The 22,209-nt window shown below is 40.7% G+C and overlaps 2 protein-coding genes across 2 annotated transcripts; both read right to left on the bottom strand.

The window, feature by feature from the left end:
* Nucleotides 1-384: 384 nt before the first annotated feature.
* swi5 (SWI5 homologous recombination repair protein) lies at nucleotides 385-5,017 on the bottom strand. The gene is made up of 5 exons (XM_079179668.1): nucleotides 4,882-5,017; nucleotides 4,518-4,566; nucleotides 4,303-4,406; nucleotides 3,983-4,077; nucleotides 385-915 (listed from the first exon to the last, which is right to left on the bottom strand). The coding sequence occupies exons 1-5, from the start codon at nucleotides 4,974-4,976 to the stop codon at nucleotides 851-853; spliced, it is 408 nt and encodes a 135-aa protein (XP_079035794.1). The 5' UTR covers nucleotides 4,977-5,017; the 3' UTR covers nucleotides 385-850.
* A 7,510-nt stretch (nucleotides 5,018-12,527) lies between these two features.
* Nucleotides 12,528-16,445, bottom strand: LOC306710386 (protein FAM163B-like; the record flags this gene model as incomplete). The annotated part of the gene is made up of 2 exons (XM_079178884.1): nucleotides 12,528-12,968; nucleotides 16,353-16,445. 2 exons carry the CDS (start codon nucleotides 16,443-16,445, stop codon nucleotides 12,528-12,530), a joined length of 534 nt encoding a protein of 177 aa, XP_079035010.1.
* Nucleotides 16,446-22,209: the final 5,764 nt, after the last annotated feature.

A 22,209-nucleotide genomic window follows, 5' to 3' on the forward strand; every position in this document is an offset into this window, starting at 1 on the left:
TAGTTGAACTTCAGATGGTACAGTGGAGACAGACAGGAAGCTGAAAAGGAGTGTGATTGTTACCTAATATCCTTTTCCCCTCCAGTAGAACTGTGCGTGGTGATGAACATGACCTTAAAGGGGATGTTAGCAAACTAACGGCTCATATTTTGGGTTGAATTCAGCAGACAGGCGTGTTATAAAAGAGGAGTCTATCAAAATAAACTAAATGTATCCATTTCAATACTTCACTTCAATGCATTTAGTAAATGGTTGGAGGAATGAATGTCAAATATTACCATTTCATTCCACAAAATGAATGCTAGAACTATGATGCGTCCAACTCAATTTCCATAGTGGGCAATGAGGTGACAATGCAAATGGGAACATGGTGTCTGTGGTGGTCTGATTTATTACATGTTATTGTCAGCTTACAAAGCATCATTTACCAAGAGCTAGTGCTTTTTATTTTACACTTTTAGATAACACTCCAGCATTTCCTCTTTTTTGGTAATAACAAACCAGAGTCAGAAAAGTAATAAACACTCATGCAGCCATCATCCAAACCCTATTTACATAAACTCAAAATGTCAAAACAGAACAAAAAAGCCTGCAGTTAATGGCCTCTTAAATATCACGTCAGCATGCAGGGCCTGCTTCATTCTCCTCGTATTATGCTCACTCCCACTTTAGAAATCTCCCTCGGTAAAGAGGTGAAAACTAAAATCACCACGAAAATGGGCAAACCTGTGTCTGAGAGAGCACATTTTTAGTCCAAATCAATCCTCCCATCTAAAAAAGGTTCTTTGGTCTTTTCTCTCCTTGGTCTGTGGAACCAGTCTCACCACTGTGATTTCATAGGTTTTTGTTTTCAGTCATCCAGCTCCAGACCGAAGTGGCTGTAGAGATCCCGTGTGGTGGCCCCCCTCACAGCAGCTGCAAGATGTAGCAAAGTAAGGGTCAGGCTCCTTCAGCGGATTACAGGGTCAACTCCCTCTAGTGCTGATACACACACCAGTTGGCTTGCAGCGTTTTGTACAGGGATGAACAAATCTGTAGCATTTGTTGCGACAGCATGCTAAATGTGATGCACTGCTAGGATCTTATTGGAGAAGAAGCAGCAAGTAGTATCTTCTCCTCATACTCGATATCTTTACCTGTTCTTACCGGCCTTGATGATGATAAACGATGGCTCAGCCCTAAAGTGATGCAACGGTTTGTCCTTTACTTAATCAAATCGAATTCATTTGGTGGGTGTGCACATCCGGTGCTGCTGAAATAAGGGGGTTTGAAGGCCGGGAGCTACAGAGAGGTTCATTGTTAGATGTTTTGTCAATCATCGTTGGGCCTGCGGGGCAACACTCGGGGCTTGACTGGGTTAGGGTACTGAAGGGTTTCCGTTCAAAATTGTACTTTTTTGGTCTCTTTTCTTTCCATGACATTTCATAAGATTTCATTTTTGAAAGTACTGTACCCGAATAATGTGTTAATATCAGACTACAGCGTCAAATGAATAGATGTTATATTAATTTACTGTATATAGGCAAAACTATTGTTTATAAACAGTAGAATCTGTAAGGAAAAACTGAAAATGTAAATACAAAAACTTCATTTTATCCCTTTAACCACAAAATCAACCTTTTCGTCACTTACTCTTGATAAGGCAAGTCTACATTTATATAGTTTACATGAATGGCAATGCCAAATGTATCATTAGGGAAACTCCTGGATTAAATAAATAGCTCCAAACGTCTGAAAATGTGTACATTTAGAAGATTTGTTGGGAGATGTGACAATGGCTTTAGAGACAAAGGGACAGTTGTCTTGGGAGGGGGGGGGGGGGGGGTGCCTCCTCTCTCACTCTTCAGACCGCCCATCTCCTCCCTCTCAGAATAAAGGCATACAACAGCAAGTGTTTAGTGTCCACTCTTTGTGAAAGTGTGTGTGTGAGAGAACACGATGAGGGGGGAACTAGAGGATGATAGCAAGTGTTTGTATTTGACAGTTTGTGAGTGTATGCATGCGTCTGCAAGACAGACAGAGATTGTAATTGTGTGTGTGTGTGCGTGTGCGGAATGTGAAAGACTGCCATTGTGACAGAGGGGAAACGCCACCTCCATTCACTAAGAGGTCATTATCATCCCGACTCTCCTCTGCACTGTACTGACCCACAATTTAAGAGATAGCAAGCTTTAAACTCACAATATAGATGTAAAACCAGTTTTTCTTAACAGACAACTGCAGAAGTGGGAGATAAGTGACATTAAAGCATCTAAGGAATGTTCCTGTGTTCATATTCCACAAAGATCAGCAGACTAGATCAGAGGATGTCCAGATGTTATTTGACACCACACAAGCATGTGCATGTAAAAGTAGGCAAAAAGTCATGTTTGTTATGATACACGCACAGACCATAATGGGACTTGGCTATGATTCACCCAAACCTTCCTTAACAAGAGCATAATGTGTGAACTCCACACGTCCTCACCCTGATGCAGCTGCAACACATGCACACATATAGATTTTACAAGACACAGACTGACACTCATTGTAGCCTATTGACTTATACTAGTGTGGCCCCAGGCAGACATATTTGCAGTGTCACAAATTATGACAAAAGTTGTCGGGGGAAGATGAGGCGTCAACACAACTTTCTGATCTCTCCGAGAAAGGAATCAGTGATTCGAGTAAAGCGATTAATTATAGTACCAAAAGTGATGCAATTTCAACAATATTAATATTTATGTCATCATATCACATGTGACAACAATGCTTATCAATATTAGCCAACATGTTACTGGACACAGGACATGAAAGAACTCCGAGTGGCTTTGAGAGAGAGTGTTAATCTAATGAAATGAAGGTTTTATAGGCAGGCCAAGGGAATCTTCATGTCAACAGAATCAGCGTTGTGGGATTAAATACTGTCCGAAGTTAAACCTGGCTCTGGGTTATGATTAAGGCCTCAGAGGGAAACAGAGGCACTGCTCCGTTGCCCTCTGGTGGCTGGTTGTGTAATAACTTGACTACACGTTCCCTACAAGCAATACACAATCAGATAACAGCTTATTCAAATGTTCCTTTGATGATTTACTTTTAAATAACTTGAATGTAAATTGTATCAAACATAAAGATGGGCATGGCTGCATATAAACGTTTTAGGAGTACACTCCCATTCATTTTTTCCACAGATATAATATTTCATTGGTGCGTATACCCATCAAAATACCACGAGGTATTAGACTGTGACAATGTGGTAAACATGATGTTGTCTTTGTCCATTATTTACATTCTTCTCAGTAGCTTAAGTCGTTTTAAGGATGTGATGACACCTTTGTACAGTTTGTTTTCTTTGGTCCGAATCACACCAGAGAAAAAAAAAGACATTGTTGTATGTCTCATCTAGTCTGTTCAGAGTTCACACTGCCTCATCATTAATGAGCCAAGAGGTTTAAAACATGACTCAACTCATTCCACAGACAGATTTGGGTATCCGTCATCTTGCAACACTCTTTTTTTTTTTTTCTTCGGTGTGGAGAGTCGGCAAAGAAATAGTTGAAAACGTCTCACACGATCATAACTTCAACTGGACTTAATCTGTCATGTGTATAAAAAAAGCCCACTGCTAACAGAGGGAGAGGATGCATCCTATAAATGGCTGCTCCATTCAGCAGACGAGTTGCGTGTATGCTGTGGGTGGTTCATGTTGCTGTCATACCGTACATTTTCCACACCTCATTAGACTCATTCCTACACTCCCCATGTGACCGTGCATCAGATATTAGGACGTCATTGTGGGAGTGAAAGCTCACAATAGGGTTGAATGAATCAAGCCATAAAGGATCAGCATGAAAGTTAATGGCAAAAGCTATCCATGAGTAGATTATTTATAATCACTGTCCAGAATCTATTTTTGAATTTTGGACTTAATTCTACTGTTATGCACGTTTATATGCTGCTAAAAACTAGTGGATTAAAATGTCTATACAAGCATTTCTCTTACCAATACGGCCCAGGAGTGACTGTCCAATGTCTTTGATGTCATTGTATTCATGCAGCATATCAATGTGATGCTCCAGCTCCTCTACTCTGCATCCACTGGAGAAACACACACACACATGGTCTCACAAATCAGATTAACAAAACTATGCACAGGCAAGAAGAGCATGCATGCATTATGGGTAATTCACAGGAGTATAGTGGGGATCAACACTATTGATTCACTGGCCCCTAACACTGAACTAAATCATCAACACTACATACTTAACCTTTAGCACACCAAGGCTAACATACAAGAAGACAAAAACACACAGCTGTACTCACTCAGCCTCCAGCTGTGCTATCTCTGTGTCCAGCTGCTCTCTTCTTCTCTCCAGCTCAGCTACCTCCTCTGCAGGGCTAACTTTAGTATTCTCTGTCACTTGAAGCTGTCAGGTGCAAAACAGACAACCATGAGGCTGGGATGCACATGGATATGTGTGTGTGTGTGTGTGTGTGTGTGTGTGTGTGTGTGTGTTTTAGAGAGGGGGTTTACTTACAGGTGATTTGAAGTTGGAGTGTACTCTCTTAAACTTTGAGGAGGGAGTACTAGGTAGAGAGGGGAGGGAACTATTGTTAAACTTGAGGAGACAATGTATAAAGAATAAGCAATGCCTTAAAATAATAGTATGTCCGTTGCTATCAGCTAACGTTAGCTGTTAGTGTAATAAGCTAACGTTAGCTGTCAGTGTAAGAAGCTAACGTTAGCTGTCAGTGTAAGAAGCTAACGTTAGCTGTCAGTGTAAGAAGCTAACGTTAGCTGTTAGTGTAATAAGCTAACGTTAGCTGTTAATGTAATAAGCTAACGTTAGCTGTCAGTGTAAGAAGCTAACGTTAGTTGTTAGTGGAAGAAGCTAACGTTACCTTTTCAGTGCTCCTCTCTTCAAGTCGTTCCCCTCCGGTGTTGAAACATGACACTCGTGACTACAGTGAGTTTCAGCAGACTGCTCTGTGTCCATAATGTCTTTAATGTAAAAGTAAGTGTGGTATAGTAGAAGCAGCAAATGGTCACAGAGGAAAAGTAGGAAGTTCGTAATTCGCGGCTGATGGTAAACAGACTCGTGATTGGTTCTTGAAACCAAGAGGCGGGACTTCGATAGATCCATTCTTCTCGCGAGAGTTTTGGGAGACTTTACAATATTTGCATATTTAACTGATATTAACGCGAGTTCGGTCCTTCTGACACTTCTCAAACTATGAAACACTATCACTGTCCATAAACAGCCAACATGTAATTGTAGTTGTATGCATAGCAATCAGCACTACTAGAGTTATGTAGTTAGGAATCTGGCCTCCTGTCTTCTACCTACAGCAAATTCAGAAAAGTGGGCTAAATGCCGTTTTCGTTAACATTCACAGTTCCCTCTGTATTTTATATAATTACTCATCAGCACGAATAATCATATAAAATGATTGTTAAAATAAATGATATCGGCTACAAATGCAATGGTCCTATTATATGGCGCCAAAATAACTCACAACATAGACTAATTTGTGACCATTTCAATGACGTTTCATAAGTAAAGAATATCTGTCTTTAAGCTAATCTTAAGAGGGTTTGTGTGTCTAATTATCACAACCAGTCAAATCATGTTTGACTAGGATGTGTCAACCATGCCACTATCCTTATGAGACCACCAGATGGCGACAAAGTACAATTTAACTTGATTCTTCTATTGCTGCCTTCAAAACATCTCACTGTTGATTTCCCTCACAACATACATACTCTCCCATTCTCTGTGTGTGTGTGTGTGTGTGTGTGTGTGTGTGTGTCTGAAACAACCCACTCCATTGTTGACTAAGAAAAAGCTGTATAATCTGAGGGAGACGTTGTGGCATATATTCATGTGAGCGTCTAAACTGCTTCTCTGAGCTGCTCAGGTGCCGCTCAGACTCATTCAAAGCCACCAGGGGTCTAAATCTAAATTGGTGGTGGATTATAAAAAGTAAAAGGTCACATTCAATCCACAAACACAGATGCACACGGACACACATTTTTCCATCACATATCTGGAAAGCACCAAAGGAAGAGGACCACAGCAACAGATTTAGCTCTTAAAACACACAGAGAGGGAGATACAGGGCTCATAGAGACAAGAACAGAGTGAGAATGAAAAGCAGCCAGAATGTGTATCCAGGGGAGGTAGTGTTGTGGGTGTGGAGGACATGAAATTGAGTCTATTCTGTGTTGTGTCCTCAGGATTCATTGCTTATTTATTAGTTGTTATACAGAGACAGAGAGGGTCTGCAATGAAAAATTCAGACAGGAGGCATGGCCTTTTCTCCTTTTAGAAATCACAAGATTACACACACTGGGCGGTAATGGCTCCACGCAGTCATGTGTGTGTGTGTGACAGAGAGAGGGAGAGATTTGTGGACGATGTCGCCACAAATCTGACACAGCATTATGCATCCCTGTGTATGTGTGTGTGTGTGTGTTGCATTTTCTGAATAGCTGCTTTCGATCTCAGGGTTTTGTTAATTACGGACACACATATATATATATATATATGTTACATTTGTGAGCGCAGCAAATGTCACATCTGCTGTTATTGTTAATGTGAGCAAGTGTACTTTGGTCTTTAGTCTGAGGAAAGTGCTCCTTTCAAATGTGCTAGCAACCTCTCAAAGCGTGGACTCACTGCCTGTGTTTATTTTAGGCTGTAATGTCCATATTGGTGGAAAGGGGCCTCAGGAACGCCAAGATAAAGGACTTAAGTACTGGCAAGGGATGTTTTGTATCCTCGTTATGCCCAAGAACACTGCTGTATGCTTTATACAAACATAATTAGAAGTAGTCAAGGGTGCAGGTGGATGAGTGAATTATTTGTTTTTATGACAGTCTGACTTGTCATAGAAGGGAAAGCACAGGTGTTGCTAATAACATTAATGATGGCTCTGTTGTGCTCAAGTGTCCCAGTAAGTCATGACAGTGTGACAGTGAGACAGCATGCACCGTACCAGAACCCCGAGTGTGAAGCACCGAAAGGGAATTCAGCCATCATTCATTTTGTTTTTGTGCTTTTCTTACTGTGACAAGCCAAAATGTCTGGTGTGAAAAAGGCCTGTTTTGTGTTTAGAGCAGCTCAGTCTTCATTGAATTCACGTTTGCATTCAGAATTAGTTTTTTTTTTTAATCTTAACTTTAGGTCCATTTTCTAGCTTTTTATGAGCAAACTGCAACCATTGAGGAAGCCTGTTGGATGTGATTGGCTTGTCTGGAAAATGGTACGTTGAGGTTTGCCTCTGGTTTTATGTTTCCAAGGTGAAAAATGAACTTTCATGCTCCACACGTTTGTATTTTTTTGGCCTTGATCCGCTCGATTGTGAGTGTTTTTTTTGTTTGTGTCTTTTGCCCAAAATCCACACAGAAATAAGAAAGAAAAGCAGTTAACAACCACAATTTTACAGATGTCTCTAAACTTCAAAGAAATCAATTCATCTTTCATAATCTGAAGAAAGTTTAAGGCTAACATAGTGAAGCTGAATTTGAAAGGAGTGCATAAGATGAAGGAGGTGGAAGAGGAGGCGGTGAGAAAAGTAAGTATGAGGAAAACAAAAAACAAGAGATTGGAACAGCGGGACAAGGAGAGGAAAGGAGGAAAGGGGGCAGGAAGCTTTGGCTTGTAATGTTGGTTGGAAGGCCTCATACAGTATCTACCATGTTCATAATTCATGGAGGGCCAGCCACTCCTCTGTACTGCATCTAAATTCCACTGCTGGGGAATTATGACCAGGAACCATAAAATACACACACACTCACACACACACACACACACACACACACACACACACACACACACACACACTTAGCATGAAGTACTAGAGAGTTAGAGAGAGAGAGTGCACATGGGACAGACCGGGTGAGAGAGAGTGAGCACGCTCCTGCAGGATGATGGGTAGATGAGGGGGATGATTCAAAGCATGTCATAAAACATCGATACACCTCTAAAGGCCGAGCTATATGAGCTCTGCTTACACTGGAGGCGATTAGGCCTCTAAATAATTCACAAAGCACACACAAGCGCTTACTCACAGAAATTCAGGACAAACTTTTATGCAAACAAATACAGAAACAGATACAAAAACACACACCTCCACATACAAATGTATACTCTGTGCTGCGCACCGTATACCAGTACAAATCATCCATTGCATTCGGGAGAGATTGGTGTTTATATTATCTTTTCAGACGCACCCAGAGCCTTGGTGAAGGACTCTGTGATAGAAAGCGGCTGATAGATTGTGAGGCTTTTATTTTAGTTATGAGGCAGACTCTTGCTGAGCTGGACAGTGTCAGCCGTGATGGAAGGATGCCGCCACAAACCTCCAACCTCCCTTTCACAACAACATCTCAATCAAAAACAGCATTGATTCCCACGTCAGGTGTTTGTAACTGAATGTTACAGATGCCTTTACTTTTGACAGAGCAATGAAACAAAGCAGCTGTCTCTGAGCCAGGCCACAGTATATGCTAAACGCGTTCTAGACCTCACACTGTGATGACATCGGACAAGTGGTGGCATTACATGTAAATTATGGTGACTGTAAAGAGAATAAATAAATACATTTGCAGCCAATTTTTGTGGAATGCTAGTGTGACAGTAATTCCCTGTTACAGTGCAATTCATGTAGGAATAAATGAGAGCGAATGTAGCCACAGAGAGAATCCATCATAATGAGAACGTTTTTTTTCATGCGCGATGCAGTGCCGTTGCATTAATGCCATCACAAAATGACTATTCATGTCTGTGCCAGGGAGGCCTCCGTTTGATATCAGCTCCTATACGCCTCCATCTGTCTGTGTGTTCGGTGGTATGTGCTATTTCTCATTCATCAGCTCTGACTCATCCTTCTAATAACCACCTCGATTTCCTCTCTGAAAGAGTTTTCAGTTGTTTTCCTATTGTGTGATTAGTCTGCTTGCCTCTCTGACTCACTCCGTTCATTGTCAGAATAAAGCTTCCCATTTTCGTCTTTTAGCCGGATGACTTTGCATTGTGGCTATCATCTCCTGCCTTCTGACTGTCAGGTTGGTTCATCATCACACTTAGGCATGCCATTCTTGTTTCTTAGCCGTCCCGTTCAAATATGTCTGCTGTCACGCTGCTCACCTCAGGGCTGACTGCATCTGGGTGCAAACAGACCAAACCGCTGTTGCTGTGGTTAGAGGTTTGTCAGGCTTCACGTTTCTATATGTTACAGTATGTCTAATGTTTGACCTTTTAACATAAAATAAAAAAACAGATTTCTCTCTGAGACATATTTACACCTGTATGCTTTCGGAGAATACATTTTGGCTGCCGCTAGGCAATAACAATAACTCTCCCTCTGTGAGTTGAGATGATGAACAGATGTTGGCTTACTAGCTTCATTAAGAACAAATAGCCAACATATGTGCCAAGCAAAACCGAGTTTAATTGCTTTTCAATATAGGATGGGACATTTTTTCATTTCATTTATAAATCAGCTTATGTTTGTAATATGGTGCTACTGTCTGGTATTCTCTACATGAACATAGGTCTGCTACAACAGTGTCTTCTTCAGACTCAAACTCCTATTTTGAATCAGTAATTGATCCCTTTTTAATAATAATAATACCTTCTAATCTTATTCCCCTTTTTATTGTAATATCTTCTCATCTTATATGTTTGTATGACTTTTCCAAACAAATCTGCTTTGATCAGTAAACCTAATGGTCTAAATCCCACTTTCATTCCTGTGGCCTACACAAAAAAAGTACATCTTGTATTTTCTTGCAGGACTCTCTGCATGGCTCCGTTTGTGGAGTGGGGCTAGCGGATATTTACACTGCGTTTAGCAGTTGACTAAATAAGATAATCCAGGATGATGCACCATGCTTTTGAGTCCACTGTTGGTCCTGCGGAGTCCTGCTCAGGCACATTCTCATTAAAACGTCCATTGTTAAACCTTTAAATCAAGAGGCACTTCATTTGAAAGTATACGATGCAAACATCCGTACGTTTCTTGAATTGAACGAATGACTTCCCATGCCTTGTCATTAACAAACCTTTGTGTATGTGTATGAGCCCCAAGAAAACCGTAATCAACTTTTAGTTTCGGTGAAATTAACAACAACAACCAAACAGATCAGAAGGATTTTCACACCATTTTATTAGCAACAATGTGTCTGTTAGTTATATATTAGAAACAAGGACAGAAACATTTCTGCTGTACTGTACTTAGTCTGAAAAACCAGCTGGATCATAAAATAAAGCAAGTAATTAAAATACTGTAGGGAAAAAAGCAACACTGCATTTAAATATACACTTAATTATAATAATACATTTCTCTAAGAATTCTTTATGGCACAAAATTTCCTGTGCAACTGTCACATCTGTTTAAAGGTAAAAGCAAAGCATTGAGAACTGTGTGTGTGTGTGTGTGTGTGTGTGTGTGTGTGTGTGTGTGTGTGTGTGTGTTACTCATGTTGTGGGTACATAAATCTGTTACAGTCACATTGTGGGGACTCACCTTCCCTTTGGGGACAAAATTCATCTCCCCATAATGTAAATTAATACATTATAGGGTGAAGACTTGGTTGAAAGTAAGGGTTAAGATTAGGGTAGGGGTTAGGATTAGGCTGGTAGTGGTTATAGTCAGGGTAAATCTCCAGAAAATGAATGTAAGTCAATGTAAATTGGAAACACGACACTATGTGTGTGTGTGTGCGCATGTTTGTCGTAGTGTATTTGCAGGAAAGCACATGTCACAAGAGGAAAAACTTAAAACAAAATCACTCACTGTTTCACCCTTTGGGAATATAAATGAGCATGATTGCTGATAAAATCAACAAGAGAGACAGAAATAGAGATAGAGAGAGGAAGGGAGGCAATCCAAGGGACAATCCAATCCGCTTCAAGCCCCTCACAGAACCACACGCATGTCTTCTTGACATCCAGCAGTGAATGATTTCATTCACTAAATGTGTGTCCTGTGTCCATAAAAAAACAGCCACCGCTCCTCCAGTCAGAAAGTCAGCCCTCCAGCCAGGCCGGTCTAGCCAAGCGCAGAAAACAAACACAATCCCAAGAAGGAACTCTCCGAGTAGCTCAGAGGAAGAGCAAATATTCCTCAGTCCAACGAGTCGGGAGAAGGGAGAGACTGGAGTGTATGCTATGGCCCGTTAAATATTTATAGATGTGCCTTTAAAGGTGAATTCATCTTTAGCCCACGTATCCACAGATCAACAAATCAGAGACGGCACAATGAATGCAGTGAAGAGTCCACAAATTGAAACTTCAGTGAAGAACTTAGAATGAATATCTCACTGTAAAGTTAAACGTGTTACTCCTCTGACTGCCAACTTGAGTCTGTGTTATATAACATTTATCAGTAAAATAAACATTTACAAAAAAGGGGGTTTGTCCCGTCACCTGGTTGGGTCATTCTTTGCATCAGCATGGATTTAAAGGTAAAGTGGCAAACTAATACAATCCCTTCACCCTTTACAATAAATGTTTCAAATGTTATTGCAACCCACCACTGGGTTCGGTATACATATGGGGGTGACAGGCTGTTTAATTGTATGGAATAAGAGTCATGGTATAGCAACTGATCGAGTTACACACACACACACGCACACGTGCATGCAAGCACAGTCACACGAATGCACACGAATGCAAGAACCCACCCCCCTTTGGCACCTCGTCCACCCTGCCTTCAAGAAACACAGAGGTCTGTCTCTGCTGAAGTGTATAATGTATATACACTTTGTGTTGTCAGCAGACGCTTAGAGAAACCAGCCTCTCGTCAAACTGGAGACCTCTATGAAAGGATGTGGAAAACAAGCAGGGATTTCCATCTTCTGTGAGCCCTTTATGTCATAAAATATCATGGCCTAAGTTAAGTCTGTCTGAAATGTCCGTGGATGGCAGCTGAAACATGACATCCCCATCCTCCACTGGTAGTAGTGTTGTTGTTGTTTTTTTTAAATCTCTATAATCTGTGGATGGAGGAACAGACAGATCATCCCATCATAGGAGAGGGAAACACTTGACTTCTCTCATCATATTAGCAGCTATGGCAGAGAGAAAATCCCTGCCGATTACGTCATTTTGACATGGCAGGAATCTGTGTATCTTTCAGGCCACGGGTACAAGAGTCCACAGGAAGTAGGGCTACACAAACTTCATCAAACCGTAAAAGAAATTCCATTCTTATTGTTACAAAAGAGCTATTGAAAAAAAAAAAAAACTAATCAAGAAGTTCACGTCATTGGTAACTTCACACTTTTTAAGTACTTTAAACTCTATAGTGGCCCAAGTGTAAGGTCCTGGACCTGAGCATAGAATCTTTGAAAATCCTGTCCTGAGAGCCAACTGATTCCTCCATTCTGTGAGAGGTGACCAGTAGAACGAGACCAGACTAGATCAGACCATACTAGACTGGACTAAGCTGGTCAAGATGACAAAAAGTCAGACTCAAGCCCAGTTCGGAATGGGCCATTCCAGTTCATTTAAGCATGAATTTACACCAGACTCACGCAGCTAAACATCAGTGCTGATGCTACAGCTGCGGGTGAACATGTCCCTCATGGTGACCGACCGGCCAAGGTTTGGCTTGCGGTAGTTTGAAATGTTCACAGGCACTGGCAGGTCCAGCTCCTGCTGCTGGACGCTGCGGTAGCTGATCCGGTCACCTCCGTTCCTCAACCCATCTGGTTGATGGTGGATCTGCGGCTGAGCGGGGGGCTGGAGGTAGAACGGCAGGTCATAGTGCGTACAGGATGGACAGAAGGTCTGCGAGCGTGTTAGTTTCCTGGCCAGTGGAGGGGTGGAGAAAAGGGCGGGGCCATTGGGGATGGAGGAGGCAGCGGCCGTCGCCGCCACAATGTTGTGATTGGAGTGGACCGGTGGGAGGCGGGACGTTACGGCAAAGTCTGGCTCCTCCTCCTCCGACTCGGACTCTTCCTTCTTGCAGCAATAATACTAGTGGTGGGAGAGAGACGATGCAGAGCAGAGATGAGGTAAAAGGATGGGAGAGAGAGACGGGGAAAATATTAGGTAAAAAAGTTCAGAATTATGTGAATTATAATTGATGAGGGGGAGAAGAGGGGAGTTAAAAGCAGACATGACAGAATGTTAATGAACAATAAAGAGAAAGATAAGAGAAAGGAAAGGACATTTATTACACTGAAATGTCAGCATGGCCCAACACAGTAAAACAAATGCATTGGCAAATTAGTTTACAAGCACTATCTGCCCAATGAAGTCTGTGCCAGCCTCTAAATTATAATAATTATGGTTACCATTTTACAATGCTTGCAACCAGCCAGAGGTTTTGGGCATATTGAGTAGGAGAAAATGTCAAACAACATGCAATACATGTAGTGTAAATGTATGTATCCACATATTTATCAACATAAGATTTGTCTGGTTTGCACACTAAGCATGCATTCACTCAACAGTCTTTAGAGCGAGGGTGTCTCTCATAATCCAACCCCACCTCAGCCTATTTTCCCATGAGGTGCTCCTCGGCCCACATGACCCTATAGATGGTCATATGTGTCGCCTCAGTAAAGCTGCACGTGTGCTATACAGTATGACGTCAAAGAGGTTTTCGTCTCTGAGTATTTCTTTTCATCGTGCCAAATCCTCAACAATTACAGTTCAAACAGACTTGTAGACAGAATCCAGTTTTCAGTGGAGAATTTGGAGTTGCTATTTCTGGCTCACAACATGTAGCCTACAAATTCCTGGCCTCCTGCCAACTAATATGAAGCCATATTTTGTGGATGACTTTTGATTTTTGCTGTGAAATATAAGAATCCCAAGAACTGTAATCAGCTCTAAGGGGAAAGGATTATATGATTTCCACTCAGTGTAACCTTGGTTTTCAGTTGATCTAGGTTAATACATGTATTGTATAATGGTTTCATTCTGGTACTTTACAATTTGCCTCTCATTCATCTGTTCACACTTACACATTGATGGCAGCAAGCTCTTAGCCTATGACGCCCTAGCCCAACCATTGGGAGCAATTTGAAATTCAATGCCATGATCAAGGATACTTTGACACATTGCTAGGAGGAGCCACCAACGACCAACTCAGGAATTAAACCTGTTGAGCCACAGGGATCTGTCTTAGAGTACGTTTTACATCAAATAATCAAGGTGGTGTGATGGACAATTGTTTTGCCATAGCCCCATTTTTAGCCATTATATGCATATTAATAATTTAAAAAAGGAATCTTGCTCAAGATACCTTTAAAAAGACGTTTTTGAGATAACAGCAATAAAAGCATTATGTACCATCAATTACGATAGGCTGAATAAACTTGGAAACAAATTGGGGTTGTTGGTAAAGTTGATAAATTGAGACAGAAGTTTGTATTTACTGCCGAAGAATTAGATGAGGAGATTGATACCACTCTGTCTGAGAGTGGTATCAATCTCCTCATCTAAGTCTCAGAACAGAACAGAAATCGAACAAGCAGATTTCCCAAAATGTTGAACTGTTCCTTTACGAAACAAACTAAAATGTATTAATAAGTAGGTTCAATTGTAACTGAATTTGTTGCATATTCTGTTGCCAAACTGAATTTTAATGCACCATTGAAAGTCCAAGCAGTGAATTGAACAGTGGATTAGTCAGTGTACCAGAAAGTATACAGTATAATGTAAAATAGAAACAAACACACATGCCATAATCCCCAAACTGCAGTAAGCATTAATACACAAAGCAGTTCTTTTCACCTATAATTCTATTTTTATTTTATGAACAGTACAGCGCCTGGCCAAGACCATTGATATGAACATCAGAGCACAACCCCAAAGAAACATGGGCAGCATGATGAGTTTCAAAACACAGAATGATCACGAAACTGAAGTCTGTAACACAACTAATGGGAAAACGAAGATCAAAGGCATTGGAAAATATTCATGTGAGTGCAATCTTGGACATTTTATTCTACCACCCTTGGAATAGTTGATTTACCTGAAGCTCCAATTATGATATGTCCCTAATTTGGTCCCAAAGACCAGGATCAAGAACTACTGACTGACATTCAGGGATTTATTTCTTCACTAATGCTACTATGAGCAACTTTTACCAGGTCATAAAATTCTCAATTGAATTGATGCCTCTATATGACTTATATAAGTAAACAAGACCATCAGCGAGAAGACATCGGTGCTACCGGGACGGATTCCAGAACCAGGACTGCACGGGGCAGACTGTCAGATCCTGCTGCAGTAAAATGAGAGGTTTTCTAAAAGGGAATCTGGTGCTCGGAAACACGACCAATGTCGAGCAAAGCGATCACCAAAATCAACACAAAATGAAAGTTCCTCATAGTAGCTTTAAGTATACGCTTTAGCCACGCTATAGCTAGAGCTGGCAATGTCGATCATTCGGATGGTGCGTCCACCACTTCGGTCCAGAGTCTCAGCAACTATGAGATGGATCACCAAGACATTTGGACCAGAAATTAATTTTCTCCTCAGAATGAACTGTATTAACTTTGGTGACCCCCCCCCTGACTGTTCTTCTAACCCCATCATTAGGTCAAAACATTAATTTGTCCAATGCTTTGGTTTATGAGCAAAAACCTACAACACTTTCCATTAACCTCAGCTGTGCTTTGTGTTTAGTGCTAATGAGAAGTTTAAATTAAGATGATGAACCTTGTAAAGATTACATTAAACATCAGCATGTTAGCAATGTCATTGGGAGCATGTCAGGAGGCTGACGTTAGCCTTGAGCTCAAAGCACCGCTGTGCCTTAGTTCAGCTCATAGAGCTGCTAGCATGACTGTAGACTCTTGGCTTTGTTGAATTCTACTTTAGTGGTTTTGTTTGGAATCTTAAGAACAATCCAACAGACTCCAGTGAAATTTGATGGGCGTTATTTCCACTCTGGGCCAAGGAATACACTATGTGTTTTAGGTTTTGAATGCATCACCATGAGGCCATTTTTCAACCACATTTTAATGGCTGTGCACATCCCAAACAATCCTGCAAAATCTGATGATATTGTATTTCAGTTACTACAACGTGATCAATTTAAATGGCTATGGTCAGCAGTCAGGAGTCGGGAGGTTCTCTGGCAGGCTTTACGAGTCTTCCAAAAACGATTTCCTCCATTCTCTAATCAGCACGAATCAGACACAGACAAAGAATGCTGCTACACTCGTAAATGAAAAGTTTTAGTTGAAAGAAAGATCTTAACATCCTTGGTAACTGAAGGTAACAAACACAATTTCACATTTTAAAGCAGATATACTTATGACTATCAACAAAATGCTATACTCAATGACATCCCTTACTTGCAGCTCTGCGGACTTTCACAGGAAAAACAGTCTGTGGCCTCACCTGCAGCCTACAGTAGCACAGTACTGCGATGATAAGGAGTAATATAACTGTAGCTAGAATTCCACCAGTGATGACCACTGTCCCGGCTGTCATTCGAATGGCTCTCCATCAACACCCTGCAGAGAGCAAGAGGAGGGAAGAAGAGGAACAGAGAGAGAGAGAGAGAGAGAGAGAGAGAGAAAAAGATTAGTGGAGAGTAAGGAATGAGGGTTAAAGGAATGACGGAGGAGAAAGCACACAATTCATCAGCACAGTTGCTTCATTAAGTAGATTATAACTGTGTGTCATCTCAGTGGTGCTTATTGAATTATTCAGCAGTTAGGAGGCATGTAATAATATCATCCTACAAATGCTGCTCATAACATAGACAGGATCTCAGGCTGGAATGTAGAAAAAGGAAATGTGATAAGAGAGGGAAATCAGCGCATAGTGATAGAGAGGGATATGATGGATAGATATGAAATGGAGAGACAAAATGATGGAAGTGATGAAGACGGTGGTGTGAGAGATAGACGGGCAGAGGTGAGACAAAAGCAGTGGGCAGATGGAAAGGAAGAGGAGTGGATCAGAGAAAGAGGAGAAAAAGGTAAGATGATAGAGGAAAACAGGCTGTGCTTACTAACATACTATTCATGATGTAAAAGTGCGTTCCAGCTGTATAGTTTAGGGTTTTGTGTACTCATGAAATGCCCAAATGTACGAGATTAGAAAGAATTTCTGAGTAGGCTATGAGACGTGAACTTACTGGACATACTCAACCGCCTTAAAATGCATTGCAGAATGTACAGTTATTAAGATGGTTTGAATAATTAACCGTTGTATAAAATAATTACAAATGACGGCGAGTGTCACATATATGTTAATGTTCTGTAACAAACTAATTTAACACAAAAACAAATGAAATTGTTATAATCTGCCTTCAAATAATAAGGTTTTTAGTATGGAAAAATGTAATATGGAAAATATGAAATGAAGCTTGAACAGGTGATGTCATGTGATCGATAGTGTCATGTGATGCAGGAGACGTATTGCTTGAGTTTACTTCAGTATGAACGTTCTGCTGTTAATGGCATGCTATAAATAATTTAGTTGGCAGTATAGAAGTAATATGGAATATCAGATGAAGGAGAGAAAAATCATTTTCATTTCTTGCTCAGATTCAACAATGAGCAGATCAAAAAAGAAGCAGTACATTTGAGGTGCTGTGCAAAGTGGACAGGGAGAAAGAGCATGACCTTTATTGCATCGATCAGCGGGAAACATCCAACTGGACAGCTTCGGGTGACCTGTGAACCCTGACCGTACATCAGAGTTCACAACAAAGACAAATGGAGACGTTGACCTGAGAGCTTTGAGCTTATATTCACAAATCTCTGCAGAATGCATGGCAGACCTACATTTACTGTTCATCTTTTTTATGCGATTGCATTGCCTCTTTTTGTTACTGCAAAGATTGCATGTTTCATTTGTATTTGCATGTAATATACTCAAGGTAGTGTAGCTGTCTTTTTTGTGCAATTCACAAAACCCAAACCATGATCTCCGTGTAATCTTTATGAATCTCACACGCAGAATGCTACAGACGTCACAAGAACATTTGCAGCAGTATGATTGACTTGAGACTGAACCGACCTCATTCTCAGTTTATTAGATCAATGCGTCCCTTTAATTATCTTTTTTCAGTCCCTACAGCAGCTGGATTACGGGAAGAAGCCTTGAGCCTAGATTAAATATAAATGTTACTCCTGAAAGTAGCATAATCACAAACATTGTAATGTCATTCAAACTGTCAAAAATAATAATTATTTTCTCTGCCTTCCCCTTCACTGTAAAGTATTTGAACACACACAATGTGGTAAAACAATGTTTTACTTTACTTAAAGCAAATAATGACCGCTTAGAGTAACTCATTATCACATTATAAAAAGATTATAATGTACAACTATGAGAAATAAAATACACTATGATCCTTGAGTGACTAGCAATGATGACGTATCATGTAAATTGACCGTATGTCATTATAAAATGCTTTATATTGTGTTTTGATTATTGTTATAAAGCATTATTAATATTTGTGAGAGCACAAGTTCATAATTACTGAAGCATTTCTTGAAAAATCTTGCAAATCCACAATGTCCCACATTTACAGTAACAACCGCAGGAAACAGGTTCTCCAGGGCTTTAATTGCATTTCATGCATCTTATTTTTATATTCATATGACCTCCATTCTAGTATTTATTTATATTGCACACTCTAAGGAATCAGTTACAGTTATTCTGAACAGTATAATAATGATATTTAAGTAAAGAATGTCGAGGTTAAGAGTTGAGATGGAACTGTAAACCACGTTGCTTGTCAGGCAGAAATGAAATAAATCATTAATAAAATCACTTCACAAAAGCAGTGAATTGTGCATTCCTACAATCCCTTAATGTTAAAAAGTTGAGTTTCCTCCCATCTCATAACTTAAAATAGTTTGTGTTGCCGTGCCCTTTTGCCCTCTTGTCTTGCAAGTGTCTGTATCTTTGCACACGGATTTCACCAGACAATGATTTAAAAAAAATAAAACTTGTCACTCGGTTCCCAGGTTTCGTAACATTCTTATATATTTTGGGAAAACCCTGCGGCCCCTTGACAGATGTGGGTAGAGCCCTTTTTTCTCTTCATTACATCCACAATCTGGAAGTGTCATAGGGCCGCACCATCACACTGCATTGTGGATAATTGCCCGCAACCAAAAAAAGGACAGCAGGCTTGTTGCTAAGCTATGACTCAATAGTGCAAGCCATTATATATACAGCAAGCACACAGCAGCATGGACCGGTGTTGTCAAGATGTATCTCAACTGTGACATGGACACACCCTAAAATAGAAAACGTGGAAAAAGGAAGCAGGACTGCCAAAGTCATATGGAGCATTATGAAGTAAACGAACAGTCATACTATTTCCTACTTACCAAGCTGGCAGTTTACGTCGACCTTTTTCCAGTTTCCACTTCCACATCCTTGAGTCAACAGTGCTCTCCATCAGCATCCCTCAGCCTACTCACATACACTTTACTGTAGTGTGTACTATTCACCAAGTGACTGACAGCTCTGACCTTCTCACCCTGAAACACCTCTAAACCATGTTGAATTCCTCTGTGGCTAACTTGTCTAAACCATATTAGCTTTCATTGTGATATGTTTCTCCTGAGATGCTCTATGAAGTTAGAATAGATCAGACTGTCTCTGCAGTAGCTGTCTGCCCGGTCGACAAACACAACACAGCTACTCTCCCCTCGGGCTAGAACACAGCTGGACTCTAATCCAATCTGCCGGCCACACAGTCCACCAACCAAATCAATATGAAGGAACGGCAAGAATAGAGCGTCACAGGCTTTCAGTTGAGAGGAAGAGGAGGGAAATGTGGCGATTTGGGGACATTTTTTGGTGTCAGAAAAAGAGAATGGGAAATGGAGACGTGGAGTTTGAATGTTTGTCTGAACGTTAGGTGAAGCTGAGAGTCATTGATGTAATAGGGCCTTTTCACAGCAGCCATTCTGGCATGTCATAGCAGGGTAAACACAGGTGTAACTGATCAAATCGGTTATGGTCCAGTTCTATTTAGTGTCACAGCTATTCCAGTGATCAAGCAATGCGCAATACCAGCTTAATGGAACAGGGCCATAATTGATTTTTATGAATTACACCTGTGTTTACCCTGCAGTGACATGTAAAAATGGCTGCTGCGAAAAGGGCCTATATACAGTACAGGCCTCTAATCAAGTCTTCACTAATTGCTAAGTTAGAGCTTTGTTTAATATCAAGAATCAATCTACTCATATTGATTAGCTTAAAAGCCGCACTAATCACTATTTTATTCATTTTTTTATTAATGACAATGAATCAAAAACCCTCAGAGAATTATCACCCAACTCTGCAGTTCCCCTCATCTGTATTGAGGGTTTCAGCATCTTTTAGGTCTTTGTTTAGTTGCAACTTTGCTGTTTCGGTTCACTCTTACTGCTCTTATCAGTGTGGTTTCCAGTCGCCGCGGGCAGCTGTCTGCCTCCTGCTCAGCACCAAACAACATCAGTGACTGGCTGAGGAATAAAGTGGGGCATTTTAGCAGCTCGAGAGCCAGATATTTCCCTACAAATATTGGACTTGCATTGACCAGGTGGCCAAACACATGACTCCAAACGAGTGCTGCTCTGCATCCGCTTGATGATATTACGTGGTATTAAGTCAATGTTGCGTTTACAGATTGTTCTACTGTCCCGAGTGGCCCAAAAAAATCTACTATTCCTGCTTTAAAGACACAACAAGGTATTCATATTTTGGATGTAAAATACTCATAGCTTAGATTGCTACACTGGGGACACGGTCACATTGTACATACAGATACCCTGGTATTTTCTTAACCAAAATCAGTTCCACACATAATGAAAACAATCAAGGATGTTTTATAATGTATTTGTTGATACTGGCGTAGAATTTCAAAAGACCAAATTTATATTATGCTAGTAAAATATATTATTACCTATAAACCTGTGAACGTGTCCATGTTATGAGCAATATTTCCTGTGGTGGTATTGAACTGTTTCTCTAGAAACTTGGTGCTACTCCTTAACCTTTGACCCTTCTCTATTAAGTGCACACACAGGAATAGCGTACCCAAAACACACACACACAAATACAAATACATAATGCAGGAATGCAACTCACAAACAGTAACGTGGAAGAATATTGAGCGCCTAAAGAATGTCTCTGCATTACAAAAAAGCTACTCAAAATCTTGACAAGGTTGTAGACGCAATCAATGTACACAACCAGTGACACAGGAAAAGTCATTACTCATGACACAAAGAGTGTCTTAACCATCCTCCAGTACACACACACACACACACACACACACACACACACACACACACACACACACACACACACACACACACACACACAATCAGAGACATGTACATGCAGCATTAGTTACTGTACAGGGACAGCAGACAGTGTTTATCTCTTGGGGCTCCCTTAATCAGAACAGTGTTTGAGGGATGTGTTGCAGCGAAGCGGCCAACAGTGTTAATTATTTAACCACACACACACACACACACGCAAACACGCATCTCAGACTTCATTGTGAAATAGAACTGGAGAAAAGCAAACATGTCTGCTCAGCTGCTTTTGCTGGTGTTCCTCCACTATGATGACAAGAGGTTAAGAAGAAGAAGAAGAAGAAGAATAGCAGTGGGGACACGCACACACAAACACACACTAGCACTCGCATGCAATAATCTTAGTACTACCTAACATGCTCAGACAGTGGGCTTTGGAATGAATTGCCACGCTTTGATGAAACATGGCAGGGATCACAGCAGAGGTCTTGCTAGGAATAATGGCTGTTGACAGGCTTTCAGTAGAATGGGGGAGAAGCACATAGTAGGTGGTGGATTCGAGTAATACACAAGAGACAATAACATGCCCAGAGAACAATGGGATGAGCCTTATTACTGCTGTAGCTGTCAAAGAGTGATTTCACACATACATTTGTATCCAAAGACACAAGCCCCTAAAAAAATGTGTGTGTTTAAAAAGTTTAGGGGATGGCGTCATTCAGAGTGCTTCGGTTTCTATGCCGGATGTTAGTTTTCAAGCTCACAAACAGTCTTTGATAACAGAATACAAAGAAAGGCACAATGAACCCTTCTTCGGGACAAAATCATTTTAATTACAGCTCTTTGTCCTCGATTAGTCTACCCTCTAAAAAAACGGTGCAATCAGAGAGCATCCAACCAGTGTTCGCCAAAATAATTAACAACTTATTCCTTCCACCTACAGTGTGTATCATCTCATCCGAGTAAATTAAAAA

This window comes from Pholis gunnellus (genome assembly GCF_910591455.1).
Source record: "Pholis gunnellus genome assembly, chromosome: 18".
NCBI lineage: Eukaryota > Metazoa > Chordata > Actinopteri > Perciformes > Pholidae > Pholis > Pholis gunnellus.